Source organism: Orcinus orca, chromosome 13 (assembly GCF_937001465.1).
Source record: "Orcinus orca chromosome 13, mOrcOrc1.1, whole genome shotgun sequence".
In the NCBI taxonomy this organism is placed as follows: Eukaryota; Metazoa; Chordata; class Mammalia; order Artiodactyla; family Delphinidae; genus Orcinus; species Orcinus orca.
Genome location: NC_064571.1, coordinates 14,468,117 through 14,483,259, shown reverse-complemented (window position 1 = coordinate 14,483,259; position 15,143 = coordinate 14,468,117). Strand labels below are relative to the sequence as shown.

Sequence of the window (15,143 nt, the reverse complement as noted above, 5' to 3'; positions counted from 1 at the left end):
CCTTCCACCTATAGTGGAATTATAGTTGAAGTTATCTTTAAGGTTTTGAATACTGTTTGTACATATTTTTCTAATCTTTCATTTGCGTAGGACTTCACAGATTTCTGCTGATTTTTTCTTGCACCGACAACTGGATGAAGCCCTTGCCGGTGGTCCTGCAGGCCACACCCTTTCCTCTGGCAGCCAGTCTAGGGGGTGAGGGACAGGCCACCACGCTTCTTCTCACCACCAGGGGCCGCCCTTTGCGATGGAACAACCGCTCAGGTCCGTAGAGCCGCCGGGACGACGGGGTGGGACGCACTGAGGGCTTTGGTCTTGTGTACATAATTAGATGGCTCTGGCCCAAGGCCCAGCATCCACCTCCACTCTGGTCTCAGCTCTTCCGTTGGTAAAGGTGGGGAGGGTGATCTCAGGGCTCTCCACACCTATCAAGGAAGGATGTGCAGATGAAGACACATCCGTGAGTGGCAGCGCCAGGTCTCTCCTAGGGGGAGGGTAGAAGGCAGGGCTGTTGTCCATACTCTTTCTGCTCATCAGTCCTGAGAGAAAGGAACAAGGAAGCAATGGCAACAGGGGATGCCTGGCTCTCCGGATATGAGCTGAAGAAGGAAGAAGCCTAAGCAGGGCCATACTACATCTGGCCAAGGCGGGGGCGCGGTGGGGTGGGGTGGAGTGCAGGGAGAGTGGGGGGGAAGAATAGATGCCCCCCACTCCACTCATTAAGGTAAATAGAGGAAAGGATCCAGTAGAGTGAGGGCAGGGTCAAAGGTACCCAGAGGAGAGTCCTTGGTAACCATTTGCATTTAGAGAAGCAGATAAACAGGGAAAGGGCCTCAGGACACTGCTCAGCCTAGGCGCGGGGGTTAGGAGCAAGCCATGGGACTTTCAGAGGAGAGAGACGGAGGCTGTTTGGCGGGAGGTGGGGTCTTTGAGCAGGCGGTGAAGAATGAGTAAGGTTTGAATGTGCAGCTACAGCAAATATTTTTTGAGAGCCTGTTCTGTGCCAAGCTGTGGGCCGGGCACTTGGGATTTGGCAGTGAACTGGACAGACACAGTTGCTACCCATTGAGAGCTCTTACAGCTGAGTGGGAGTCCACAGTCTAGCCCTGAAATGTACCCATAGATTTAATTACGGTGGGAGCCCAGAGAGTGTGTGGGGACAGACTGCAGTGGTCTGGGACCCCTGCTGAGGGTGACTTCAGCTGTGGCCTGAAGGAAGAGGGAGGCAAGGGGCGGGAGTGTTCCTGCAGAAGAAAGGCAAGTGCACAGCCCCCAGGTAAGGAGACTGTTTGAGACTAGAAAGAGATGAACAGAGCCAGGAACTATCATAAGTGTTTGCAGCCATCCTGCCCCCATCTTACCCAGGCTTCCTGCTACTGGGACATCTGTTGGGTTCTCCCAAGGGCAGAATCTCAGCAGTGGGCTGATGCATCACATTTAAAGACACCTAAAGGAGCTCTGGTGATCTGCAAGATAAGGAGTTGAGGTGGAGGGAGAGGGCTGGGGTCTGGGGGGGACAAGGTGCTTGCACCATCTGTGAAGATTGCCAGTTGCAGAGTCGATGAGAGTGGACTTTGTGGGGCTTGGTTAAAATTCTTAAAGTAGGGCTTCCCTGGTGGCGCAGTGGTTGAGAGTCCGCCTGCCGATGCAGGGAACACGGGTTTGTGCCCCGGTCCGGGAGGATCCCACATGCTGTGGAGCAGCTGGGCCCGTGAGCCATGGCCACTGAGCCTGCGCGTCCGGAGCCTGTGCTCCGCAACGGGAGAGGCCACGGCAGTGAGAGGCCCGCGTACCGCCAAAAAAAAAAAAAAATCTTAAAGTATAACATACCTATAAGAGAGTCCTTTTTTCTTTCTTTTCTTCTCTCTCTCTTTTTTTTTTTTTTTTTTTTTACTGTGTTTTGCTATACTTTTCTCTTTTTTTTGGCTGTACCACGTGGCTTGTAGGATTTTAGTTCCCCGACCAGGGATTGAACCCAGGCCCTCAGCAGTGAGAGTGCAGAGTCCTAACCACTGGACCACCAGGGAATTTCCGTGTTTTGCTATACTTAAGAGTGCTTTCTCTCTGTCATATTCTGTAAGGACAATAAATATCTAAATTCCTTCCACCTGAAATTTCCTTAAGTCAACAGAGTGCAGAATGGGCCAACTGGGCCTAGTCATGGTGGAACCACAGAGAGAAGGTGAGTGTGAGTGAGTCTGTGGGGAGAAAATGGAAGGGCTGGGGCTGGAGAGGTAGGTAGGGCTGATCTTACCAGGCAACAAGAAGCCTTTGTCTCCATTCAAGGAGCCATGGTGGGGAGGGCCACGCAAGGATTCCAGGCAGAGCTACATCTTGAACAAACCTGTTGTGAGCAAGTTCCCGAACAGGGAAGGGCAGGGTGTGTGGGACAGAGACGGAGCACCCCAGCAGGGGCAGAGGGGACCAGGGCAGTGCCGGCTTGTGCACTGTACCCTAGAGGCCAGGGAAAACCAGCCTCAGCCCCGACCCTAACCCTTGGCGAATCTGTAGAAATCTCGTGCACTGCCCCCCAGAAAAACACAAACCACACACCGAGTTTTGTATCTACTTTCAGAGAGATGGAAGGAGAGTCTGTCACAAACCTCTGAAGCTGCAGCAATCCATGATCGTGCACTGGGGGGGACAGGGGCCAGAGACCCCTCTTAGGAGGCTGGTCTGTGTTGTCCATGCCTCAGCCCTCTGTCGCGTGTCACAGCTGCCACCGGAGTAAGCTGAGTCAGCAGGCCTGCGAGGGCAGCAGCGGCGGGGAGGAGGAGGGACCTCTGCCAGCTTGTGGTAAAGCAGCTCCAACATTGCCCTCCGCTTCTCAGCACTGGAGGGCCCCTTCTCTCCCTCCTCTCCACCACCTTCCTTCAAGATGGTCCCCGACGTTAAATTTAACCCAGCCACAGACAGTTCAGTTGGCCTCAGGCCCCTCCCGAGGAGCTTCTTGGGCCTCTAACTTGACTGCTTGCTCAGGTCAAAATAGCCTGAGGACTCATTCATTCTCCCTCACCCCTCACAGGACCTGCTCTCCCCTCCCCATCCTCTGAGGCCCGAACTCATGGTCAGAAAGTTCTCCTTCCCTCTTTCGACCCCACCCCTGCCACTTGCCCCGATGGATTCCCATTCTCCCCGGAGAAGAATCCTTGTCTTAACAGCATGCTTCTTTTTTTTTTTCCCCCACTCTTCCCCCTACTTCCCTGGCTTAGGGGACCTGGCTGTCCTGTGGTGGCCCCAGCCCACACCCCGGAACTCCCCCTGGCCCTGACCCCCACTCCCAGGGCCCTACCTTCTCCTAGGCTGTCCTTCTCTTGGTGCTTCCTCGTGGTTGAAATCCAGGTCATCCCTCCTTCTTTCTCTTCTTTCCTTCTTCTTTTTATCTTTTAATCGGTACTGACCGATATTTTTAAATTATAAAATTAATTAATGCTTGTCATATAAAAGGCCCAAGAGTATAGAAATGTAAAGCTATGATACTCATTTCTACCTGATCCCACTTTCCCATGAGACACCTGTACCTGGCCTCACAGTTTGGGCTTCTTGGTATCCATGTGGTGATCCCACTGATGCTGTGTCCCTAAGTTAGATTTCTTCACTGGAAGTAAGAGAAACCAACCTTAGCTAGTTTAGGCTGGAAAATAATTTATTAAAAATATTCTGTAGCTCGCCACATCTCCAGGAGAACCAGAGAACCAGCCAGGAACAACGTCTCAAAGGCCACAGCCAAGCTGGCCTAGTGGAGGCACCTCTGGGCCAACACTATTGATCCTGGCCCTGGGTGGTACCACTTGGGATCTCAGCCTCCCTGGCCTCTGGAAACAGGATATAGCTGTCACCTCTTCCCTAGGGTGGATGCCTCTTTCTTTTTTTTTTTTTATAAGAGACAGAGTCTCTTCATCTTTTTTTAAAAATAAATGTATTTATTTTATTTTATTTATTTAATTTTTGGCTGCTTTGGTTCTTCATTGCTACGCACGGGCTTTCTCTAGTTGCGGCGAATGGGGGCCACTCTTTGTTGTGGTGCATGGGCTTCTCATTGCGGTGGCTTCCCTTGTTGCGGAGCACGGGCTCTAGGCGCGTGGGCTTCAGTAGTTGTGGCATGCAGGCTCAGTAGTTGTGGCGCACGGGCTTATTTGCTCTGCGGCATGTGGGATCTTCCCGGACCAGGGATCGAACCGTGTTCCCTGCATTGGTAGGCGGATTCTTAACCACTGCGCCATGAGGGAAGTCCCGGATGGATGCCTCTTGGTGCCTGCTTTGGATACAAAGCCCAGCATGGGGGCATCTGACTGGCAGAATGCCTGCACCCCAGCCGTAAGAGAGGCTGGGAAGGCCTCATCTGGCTTCTGTGAATGGAGGCAAGGATTCATACGGTGGAAGTGGCCCCAAACACAGGAAGTGATCCACAGCCAGTGGGAATGGCAGACCTTCAGCCTCTAGGGGTCCAGCCACCACACCTCAGCATCCCCTGCTCCGCAGCCTGCACTCTCCCACCTCTGAGACCTCTGGCCACAGCCTGCTTACCTGTCCTCCATCAGGTCCTCAGAAATCACCCCCTCCTGTTCACAATGCTTCCCACGTCGCTCACACCGGGGACCCCCGCCAGCCTTGGCCACCTTCCCTGTCTGCTGGCAACAACTCCGTGGACCGTGGTACCACCTACTCAGGAAGAGCTGATATTTACCGCACATGTGCTGTGTGTTTCACGTGTTTCATCTCATTCAACAGAAGCGCCTCCACCGCAAGGAGTGCCTTGTTCCCACCCCCACTTACACAGGGGGAGACGCAGCACAGAGAGATTGAATGTCTCCTGGGGCCTCTCCATCACTCGGAGGGTCCCCTGGAGGGTAGGGTCTGTGTCATGTTTCTTCTCTGCTGGCCACCCCCATGTTCCCCATGAGCTAAAGACTGAGTGTGATTCTAAAGATGTCCTAGGAGTCGCATCTTCTCAGAACGTTTCCCTTAGAGCCGCGTTTCTCAAACTTGACTGATCATAAGATTGATCTAGGATGCTTGTTTAAAGTAATATAGATTCCCACTTCCCTCCTGGAACATCCCATTCTTAAGCTCTCAGGGAGGGTCTGGGAGTCTAAGACTTTTAACAAGCCCTCCAGTTGATTCTTGTGATCATGCAAGTGGGGGAACACTGCTCTAGAGAGCTGTTTGTTTTCTTAGGGTGGGTTTAGACTGTGTTGGGCCTGAAAACGATGGCCTGTTCTTACTGGAGATCAGCAGCTGAGATCTGGAAAATGTGGAGAATCACTGTGCTATGGAAGGACCATAAAACTGGCACTCAGGTGCTGCCAGACAGTGGGGCAATGGAACCTTTGAAATGTGAGTTTCCAGTAATTCCATTTCTAGGAATTCATCCCGAGGGAATAGCTATGATTGTACAGAAAACAGTCCTGTGCCAAAGATGGAGAAAGAGGTTGTCCAAATCTGCCTGTGCCATCAGCAGGAAGCACGGTGCTACAGGGCTGGCTGCGGTGACACAAAGCTGTGAGGAAGCCTCCTTCCATCCCCTTCTCCCTGATCTGCCCAGGTCAGTGCCCCCACCCAGAAGGCATGGATTCCACCCTCTGCCTGGGGCTCTTTCCCTCACCCAGGCCCTGGCATTTACCTATGCAAAGCCCTGAACAGAAGGAGGAGGTGGCTGTGGCAAGGGCAGTCTGGACTGGGAAACCCACTCAGTTTGGAGTTTGCAGTGGGGTGGTGTCTAGAGCGTCTTGCTGACTTTGACAGCAGGTCCCCTTGGTGAGGGAAGTTGCCCCCTGCCTTATGGCCCAAATGTGGAACAAAGGTCAGCTGGGGAGTGGAGGTCGGGAGGAGATTCTTGTCCCTGACGCCAAGCCTGGATTCTTTGTTTTTCTTTGTACAGTTTTTCCCATGACACCAAATGGGCCCCCTTAAGCCACCCCAATGACTTTTCATAGCTTCTTTTTTTTTTAAAATAAATTTGTTTATTTATTTTTGGCTGTTTTGGGTCTTTGTTGCTGTGCGCGGTCTTTCTCTAGTTGCTGTGAGTGGGGGCTACTCTTCGTTGCGGTGCGCAGGCTTCTCATTGCAGTGGCTTCTCTTGTTGCGGAGCATGGGCTCTAGGCGCGCGGGCTTCAGTAGTTGTGACACGCGGGCTCAGTAGCTGTGGCGCACAGGTTTAGTTGCTCCGTGGCATGTGGGATCTTCCCGGACCAGGGCTCGAACCTGTGTTCCCTGCATTGGCAGGTGGATTCTTAACCACTTTGCCACCAGAGAAGTCCCCATAGCTTCTTTTTTATTGAAAAATAGTTGATTTACAATATTGTGTTAGTTTCAGGTGTACAGCAAAGTGATTTGGTCATATATATGTGTGTGCATGTATGTATATATAGTTTTTAGGGGATTCTTTTCCATTATAGTTTATTACAAGATATCGAATATAGTTCCTTGTGCTATACAGTAAATTCTTGTTGTTTCTCTTATATATGGTAGTGTGTATATGTTAATCCCATACTCCCAATTTATCCCTCTCCCCTCTTTCCCTTTTGGTAATCATAAGTTTGTTTTCTATGTCTATGACTCTGTTTCTGTTTTGTAAATAAGTTCACTTGTAGTCTCACTGTTGTAGCCTCTCCCGTTGCAGAGCACAGGCTCCGGACGCGCAGGCTCAGTGGCCATGGCTCACGGGCCCAGCTGCTCCACAGCATGTGGGATCTTCCCGGACCAGGGCACAAACCCACGTCCCCTGCATTGGCAGGCGGATTCCCAACCACTGCGCCACCAGGGAAGCCCCATTTATACTATTTTTAAGTTTTATTTATTTATTTAAAGATTTTTTTCTGTTTCTGTTTTTGGCCATGCCACGATTGAACCCAGGCCACAGCAGTGAAAGCCCGGAATCCTAACCACTAGGCCGCCAGGGAACTCCCAATTTGTACTATTTTTTAGATTCCACATATAAATGACATTATATGATATTTGTCTTTCTCTGTCTGACTTACTTCACTTAATATGATAATCTTTAGGTCCATCTTCGTTGCTGTAAATGACATTCTTTCTTTTTTTTTTTTTATGGCTGAGTTCATAGCTTCTTAAGTGTCCGTTTGCCTGCAGGTCTCAGGAATCATGTGGCCTTTGAAGACTGTGGCCAGCTCCAACCCTGGACCCTGTCCCCAGTTCCCCCAGCCCCATGGTCTCCAAAGATGCAAGTTCATGGCCTTCATTCTTCCTTTGTGCCAACAGCCAGGACATCACCAAAATGATAACCACAGGAAAGTTACAGTGTCCTAGAAGGATCTTATATTCATGATCCTCTTCTGTGTTCCCTCATTCCCTGGTCTAAACAGAGTCAGACACCAGGCCCTGCCCTTTCTTTTTGCCTCAACACTTCTCAGAAGTCAGAGTTCCAAAATTCACTCGGGTAACAGAGCACCGGGAAGTTATGGGCTCCCTAAGGAAACCAGTGATTACTGATGTTTCTAATTCCATCACAGGAAAGGGGGGTCAGGACCCAATCCTAGATGAGGTACAGGCAGCTCAGTGGTTAGTGCACAGGCTGTGGGTTGTGCAAACCTTGGATTGAATTCCACCTCCAACACTTACTAATTGTATGACCTTGGGAAAGTCACTCCATTTCTCAGAGTCTCAGTGCTCTGGACTGAATTGTGTCTCCCTCCAAATTCATATGTTGAAGCCCTAGCCCCCAGTGTGACTATATTTGGAGATGGGGCCTTTAAGAAGGTAATTAAGGTTAAATGAAGTCATAAGGGTGGGGCCCTGATTCAATAGGACTGGTATCCTTATTAGAAGAGATCAGAAATCTCTCTCTGTCCAGAATTCTCTCTCTCCCTGCATGCACAGAAGAAAGGCCATATGAGGACACAGCAAGGAGCTGACCATCTGCAGGCCAGGAAGAGAGCTCTCGCCAGAAACCAGCCCTGACAGCACCTTGATTTTGGACTTCTAGCCTCCAGAGCAGTGAGAAAATAAATTTCTGTTAAGCCACCCAGCCTGTGGTACTCTGTGATGGCAGCCCGAGCTGACTAATACATTCATTCTCCTCGTCTGCAAAGCAGGGATAAAATTAGGACCTGCATCATGAAGCTATTGTGAGAATCCAGTGAGGAAATTCATGTGTAATGCCTGCCTGTTTAACTTTCCTACAGCACCTTCGGCACCTGGAACAGTGCCTGGTGTATAGTGGATGTTCCATAACTACCTACTGAAGGAATAACTACATCCACCAAGAAAGGAAGCTGTCAGACTCAATATAAGTGTGTATTTCTGAGCTTTTCACTCACCTCCATCTCCTTGATCATTGATCATCACTCACCAGCAAATGACAGCAGGCACAAAGGATTTAAGAAAAGTGTCTGCAGGGATGGTCTCCTGTTTTTAATTGGATCTGCCATTAATACCCTGTCTTCTGCGAACTGGGAAAGGGCTTGGTCTGGCTCATCCTGAGTAGAGTCTGAGTCTCTGAGAAGAGGCGACATTGACCAGGAAGCTTTTGGGCCCTTGGTCCAGCCTTGCGGGCCTGGGCATTGAGGAGGGAGCTCTTCCTCCCGTGGGGCAGGGGGCAGGAGCTGCAGCTGTGGGATGCAGTGGTGGGGGAGCTAGGGCTGGGCCCTGGGAGTGGCATGGACGAAGTTGGTCTGGGGCTGGAGGCCACAGCAGGCCCACCTTCCTGGTGCTTGCACGAAGCAAATGATGGGAACAATAGGGCCCCTGTCCCCAGGCCATTTGTGGCAGAACCTGGACCCTGGGGAGGCATAGCTCCTTTACCTTGGCCATGGTGAGACTTGGTTCTGGGGGCAGCCCCAGGTGCACAGACCTGCCCACCCCTGGGGCCCAGGACTCCGGGCAGGGAGAGACATCCCACCTGAACTGACCACCCCCTTATTTTCCTCCCTGACTCTTTCCAGGACAAGCTCAGCAGGAGCAAGGCCAGGTGAGTCCTTGGGCTCCTCTCTTTCCTCTGCCCTCCTCTCTCGTTTCCACCTCGCTGTCCCTTTCCTGGGCACAAGCATCCTTAGAGCGGTGCTGGTTCTGCCTGGGCCCTCCATGCCCAGTGAGACTATTCATGCACCTCCACCCCCTGGAAACACTAGGGCTCCCCCACTGCCAGCTTCCCACAGGCACTAGCTCTGCCCCCAGACTCTTCCTCTGCTGCCCTGGTCCCAGGCTGCCGTCACACAACTCCAGGGGACGCCATTCATACCGTCATGGATGTGAATGTCCCAGGGTTGTGCGTGGTCTGGCTGGCACAAACGCAGGGCCCCTTGGGCAGAGCTGACTGGAGTCTGATTGCAGGTTGGGGCCACACCTTCCACCCCCAAGATGCGTAGGAGCCCCTGCAAGTCGAGTCTCCCCTGAGGACTCTGGACACCTCCTGCCCATTATAGTCCGGTGCTGCTAAGTCACTGGGCCCTAGCTCTTCCACCTGTCTCGGTCAGAATTAGGGATGCATGGGGTAGGGGACTGGCTTAGGTGGAACAGGCTGTGAGACCCCCCTGTCTCCAAAACGCCTCACTGGTCTTGCTGCAGTGTTGGAAAGGCCCACCATGAATGGTTCCTTTGAGGCCACTGTAAGAGTGCAGATGGTTTATTATATTTTGGAGAGAGAGTAAGTCATTGTGCTAGAGAGGGACTGGGCCACGAGGAAATGAGGACAGTCTCACCAGTCTCCCATCCAGACTCCCCTGCTTGGAGAAAAGATGACCCCTGCCCATCTCCTCTGTCTGCCTCAGGGACCTGGAGACGCAGGGTAAGTTCAGCTGCGGAGCCGGGGTGGGGGTGGGGGGAGGCAGCGGCCACCACGGCTCCTGCATCTCTTCCGTCCTCCCTGTGCTCAGCATCCCTTCCCAGAAGCCCAGGAGGAGGAGGAAGAAGAGGAGGATAAATATGAGCTGCTCCCCTGTGAGGCTCTGCTCCGCCACCCAGCCCCCGCCCACCTTCCTGGCACTCAGGAGGACTCTTTGTACTTGGGTGAGGGCTGGGAAGTTGAGGCAGGGAGGTCAGGTGGCCAGGCAGGATGGGAGGGTCCCCACAAGGGAAGAGGGCCCAGGCCTTGCCTCGTCTCCCTCTGTCTGGCCTGGGGCAGCGAGGGGAGGCCTCAGCTGGCAGTCACTGAGGCCTCTTGGCTGGGCAGAGAGAGAGGGATGGAGGAAGGGAGGGAGGGAGGGAGGGAGGGGAGAAGGGAAGGAGGATGAGTGGGAAGGGGAGAGGAGCCTGGAGGGGCAGTGTAACCAAGGCAACAATGGGAAAGCAGGAGGCCTGACAGGGTCCCTGGGGCCTGGCGTTCCCCCTCTGAGATCCTAGCACAACTCGGAGCAAGGGTAGGGATGCCAGGAGAGCCCCGGCTGCTGCTGGCATCCCACCCCGACAGCTCCCAGGCTCGGCCAGGTGGGGGCAGGGAAGCTGGCCGCCTCCAGTTGCCATGGAGACGGGGCTGTCGGGAAGCCAGAGAGCACAGAGGGGAGTGAGGGAGGGAGGAGGGAACAGAGGCTGGGTGGGGGGCAGGAGGAAATTTGGAACCTACGTGGGAGGAGCCCACCGGGTCACAATGCTCAGGGGTCTTTTCCAGATCACTCTGGCCCCCTGGGCCCTCCCATGTCACCACCACCACCGCCACCACCGCCACCGCAGCCCCAGCCCGAGATGATGAACAGCCTCCCCACCTGCCCCACCCCAGGCTACCATTTCCCAGTGAGTAAATCTAAGAGGCATCTCATTTGCAAGATTCCCCCACGTCTGCATTCAGGAGGCCCCTGAAAAATTAGCTGCGTCAGAAGCCAGAGCCCTGTTAACAGTCGCTCCTCCCACCTGCCTGGCCTGGTCCTTGCACCCTCCCCATCAGCATCACCAAAGACTCACCCTTCTCGCCTGAGCCGGGAGAGGGGAGCGGGGGTGGGGTGGGGGTGAGGGGGGGTTGAAGCTCCGCTGCCCCTCCCGGACCCTAAAGCCTGTGCAGCCCTCCCTGCCTACAGAGGGGAGAAATCCCTCACTCGGCTGCCAGCCGCTGCCAGCGCTCACCCCCGCCAGGATCCCGTTCGTGGGCTTTGAGAGCTACCACTTTCATCGTATATTTTATTGGAATAAAAAGTAAAACTGGGAGAGATTCACACCAAAGAAAGAGCCACAGAATAGAGGCAAAGAGGAGAGTCGCCTCCTTTGCACATTAACGCTTGTGTTGTAGTGTTTTTCAAGCTACACAGATATACGTAGTCCCTTTGCCTCCCACCCCGGCCAGCCTTGCCCTCCCAATGCCGCAGCTCCCCTCCATAACCCCCCACCCGATTTTCCCTCACGCCACCGCATTGTGCCCACAGCCCAAGGCAGCATGGAGCCCGCCGGAGGCCACAAAGCAGAGCTGGCCCTTTGGGAGGCGAGGTAATGAGGATGTCCTCTCTCCTTCCGAGGCCCACCTACTCCCCACCCCGAGAAGGGGAATCCTGACCTCCATGAGGTCGGGGCTGGGGGAAAGTTGAGCTGGCCTTACATTGATCTCATGCTTTGTCCGGTCGCTGCATCCGCCACAGCTGTTCCTCATTTTTACCTGCCAATCCCCCCCGCCCCCCACCGCCAGGCAAGCAGTTGGGGAGGAGACTGAGGCCCCGAGACACGTAATGCTTTGCCTGAGGTCACAGAGTCCCTGACTCCGGGGCCCCTGCTGCACCTGCTGAGGTCTCTGGGTCAGGCGGGGGGCACCCCGGGGGTGTGAAGTAAGGCGATCGGGGGTGAGGATGGCTTTCTCCTGGGACTTCACAGCTGGCTCTGAGGATCCCCTCAGAGAAGTTACAAGGATACACCACTCTTCCAGCCTAAGTTTCACTGAGTTTCTTTCTCCCTGCTGCTGCTGGCTGGTGGGTCTCTCCTTCTCCTCCCAGAGCTGGGTGCACCAGACCGGGCAGTGAGTGGCCCCCCACTCTAGGATTCTGGCTAGGAAGTTGGTGGTGGTGGTGGTGGTGGTGGTGGGTGAGCTGGGAGGGCCAGGAAATATCCCTAAATCCAGGGAAAAGGCCCGAAGCCGAGCCTCTCCCCCTCTGCCACAGGCCCCGGCAGGGCGTCCGCCAGTGTCCTTCTGGGGAGGGCCTCGCTCAGAGCTCCCCTTGGGTGCTCGCTCACTCTGAGCACAGGACGGGGGAGGTGCTCATGGGCGCCCCATTCCGGGCAAAGGAGCATTTTCAATCATTCCAGGTCCACCTTGTGGGCGGCGCGGAGGGGGTGGGGGGTGAGGTGCCAGTAGCTCCCCCAAGTGATGGCTTCGTCCTCCCTCCCACTCACTGGTCAAACCCTGGGTCTCATACGCCCCTTCCTACCCTAGGTGCCGGGCCCAGCAAAGAAGCCCGAGGAGGACATTTACCTAGATTGTGAGCCCAGTCCAGGTGAACCCCTCCCTCCCTCCGTCCACCCCGCCCCGTCCCGCCCTGAGGCCCTCTGCTGCCCACAGGCAGCACGATGCAGTCTCCTGGCTCCATCTCCTGCCCTTGTCCTCTCTCAGCACCTCTACCATCACACATCTGCTTTCAGACACCCACATGGACGCCTCTGGTCCGGGCTGCCCCACACAGTGCCTGACAAGGAGGGGACCCCCTTAGAGCAAGGGCTTGGTCGGTGGGGGTGCGCTTCCCAGCTGTTGCAGCCAGGACAGTGCTCTGCCTGGTTGGAAGGGCTCCCCAAAAGTCAGGCTGCAGAGAAGCTGTCCCCTGCCCCGCCCCGGTCACCCGGATTTCCCCGCTTGGTGCTCAGCTCAGCCTGCCCTCTCTGTTTTAGTCCCGGCCTTGCCTCAGACTCTGAGCTCCCAAGTCCTGAGGCCCCCAGTCCCTCTACCAAGGACATCAGTGGGGCCCAGGTGAGTGCCGCAGGTGTGTGCTGGGGGCCTGAAGGGCCTACCCAGGCTTCCCAGCCCTGACCCTGGGATCTCCAGGATCGGGTCACTGGACTTTTTCTTTTGAAGGAGGTAAAGCCCCTGAGCTCTGTTCCCCAATTCGCTCCCCACAGGCCCACCACAGCCCCCCAGGAAGCTCGGAATGTAAGAGGCTGGGGGTTTGGGCTGGTGGTGGGCTGAGCAGGGAGGGAGAGAGGGAGGCTCAGGGTAGGACTTCCAGCCCAAAGGAGCAGGGCTGCAGGGCCAAGCTCTTCTGACCCAGCATCCTGTGTGCCAGGGAGCGTCGAATGCCACCTCTAAAGGTGAGTACCGCCATTGTCAGCATGAACCCAAGCCCTCTGGCAGGGCCTCCCCTGCAGGCTTCAGACTGCCTCCCAGCCCCTCGCACCCCGCTTCACTGAGGGGGTCCCTGCAGCTCTGACTCCAGCGGAGAGCAGGTCTCAGAGGACCCCCTGGGCATTCTCCAGGATCTGCACCAAATCAGGAAGCTCCCAACCTGTACCTTAAAATCACTCCTCACTTGGAGGTCACACGTGGCCTAGCCGGTGGGTCCTACCAGAGCCCTGGGGCGGGGGGAGTGAAGCACTGGGTGTCCCGCTTTGGGCTTCAGGCCTTTGCACGCCCTCTGTGACCTCCCCAACCTTCGCAGCTGGGCCCCAAGCCTCCTTGGCCTAATCCCCTCTCAGCCCCAGGGCTATAATCTGCTTCTTCCGGCAGGAAGGATAGCCTCTCTTTGCTCTGTAGCTGCCACCCAGAATGCCTCAGCTGCCGAGGTGAGGAGGGGCTGGGAGAGGGCTGGTGGGGGAGGCCCATGGGAGCAGAGCCCGAGTCCTACCCAGAAGCCCTCTCGGGTGGGTGTCCACCACTGAACACGTGTGTGCAGCTCCAGGCGCGGACACATCCTTGTTCTGCTCGAGTGGCCATGAGCACGAATAACTGCAACCCGGGGGTTCTCTGCTTCCCACCCCCGATCCGGTGCCCTGGCACATCGCTGAGCCGCTGTGTGTGTATGTACAGGAAGGCGATCTGCTGGGCCAGCCTTGGTACTCAGGGAACTGTGACCGCCATGCTGTTGAGAGTGCCCTGCTCCGACGCCAAAAGGTGGGGCACCTCAGGCCCCCTGCGCCTTCTTGGGAAACCGTTTCTGCCCAAGGACTGAGGCTGGCTGAGCCGGCAGGAGCAGCCGGACAGGGGTCGGAGTCAGGGCTATAGCTGGAAGGTGAGGTTGACGATGGGCTCTCCGCCCCAGGACGGGTCCTACACCGTGCGCCCCAGCTCAGGCCCTCGTGGTTCTCAGCCCTTCACCCTGGCAGTACTTCTCCACGGCCGGGTCTTCAACATTCCCATCCGCCGGCTGGATGGCGGGCGCCACTACGCCCTGGGCCAGGAAGGCAGGAACCACGAGGAGGTGGGTACTGCAAGAGGTAGGGGCTGAAGGGCAAGACACAGCAGAGCAGCCCTTGGGCCCAGCCGGGAACACTGCCCTGGGGAAGACCCCCCTTTTTTGCCTTTTTCTGGAGTGGGTGGAAATCTCAGTGGCCAGCGCCCAGAACTCCTTCCCAGAAGCCGGCACTTTGAGAAGAGGCCCAGTCTGCTCTGGGGGAGACCCCCTCGTGAAGAGCCCGGTCTGCATGGGGCCCAGGTGGGGGCATTTGTATGAACCCAGCTGGGAGGAGGGCAGGGCCCAGGTAGTCCAGATTCGTGTCTGTACCAAGGACTCAACTTTGCACCCAGCACTTGCTAGGCTGCAAACTAGAGACAGTCACCACTCAGCTCCCCACACGGAAGGACCCGGGCAGAGGCCTCAAAGTTATTTCATCTGGCCTGGGAAATAGGAGTCCGGCCAACAACATGCGCACGGGCGCCATCCCAGGAAAGGCCTGGAATTGGGCAACAAAATGCAGTGGGGCTTCATGGGGCAAACAGGAAGGAAAATATTTAGAAAAATGTCAACAAGCTCCCTTGCCAGAGCCCCCCAGCTCCCTCAGGAAGTTTCTCCCTGCATGAGGCTCACGGATGCCCTGCTTCCCCGTCCAGCTCTTCTCCTCCGTGGCCGCCTCGTCCAGCACTACCTGCAGCACCCCCTACCACTCGTGGACAGACACAGCGGCAGCCGGCAGCTCACCTGCCTGCTCTTCCCCACCAAGCCCTGACGCCACAGCGCACGTGCACCCCGGCCTCCGGTTCCACAGTTTGCTCCTCGGGCTGTCTCCCTCTCCTCTCCCAGGTCTCCACCCCGCCAGCGCCCGCTCCCCCATCCCGTGCCCCAGTCCCT

At 55.6% G+C, this 15,143-nt stretch overlaps 1 protein-coding gene and 1 non-coding gene across 2 annotated transcripts in view; one reads left to right on the top strand and one right to left on the bottom strand.

The window, feature by feature from the left end:
- The window catches only part of SH2D6 (SH2 domain containing 6), a 17,712-nt gene extending 2,569 nt beyond the window's left edge, over positions 1-15,143 (top strand). The window contains 15 exon segments of the mRNA XM_049695682.1: positions 91-264; positions 2,576-2,727; positions 7,093-8,929; positions 9,292-9,745; positions 9,834-9,966; positions 12,305-12,365; positions 12,754-12,832; positions 12,982-13,012; positions 13,146-13,170; positions 13,336-13,413; positions 13,586-13,641; positions 13,886-13,969; positions 14,118-14,276; positions 14,906-14,924; positions 14,927-15,143. Coding sequence (XP_049551639.1) covers positions 9,696-9,745; positions 9,834-9,966; positions 12,305-12,365; positions 12,754-12,832; positions 12,982-13,012; positions 13,146-13,170; positions 13,336-13,413; positions 13,586-13,641; positions 13,886-13,969; positions 14,118-14,276; positions 14,906-14,924; positions 14,927-15,021 — 870 coding nt within the window. The 5' untranslated portion in view covers positions 91-264; positions 2,576-2,727; positions 7,093-8,929; positions 9,292-9,695 and the 3' untranslated portion in view covers positions 15,022-15,143.
- On the bottom strand, positions 1,955-2,027 carry TRNAE-CUC (transfer RNA glutamic acid (anticodon CUC)). The gene has a single exon. It is a non-coding gene; the product is annotated as a tRNA-Glu (tRNA).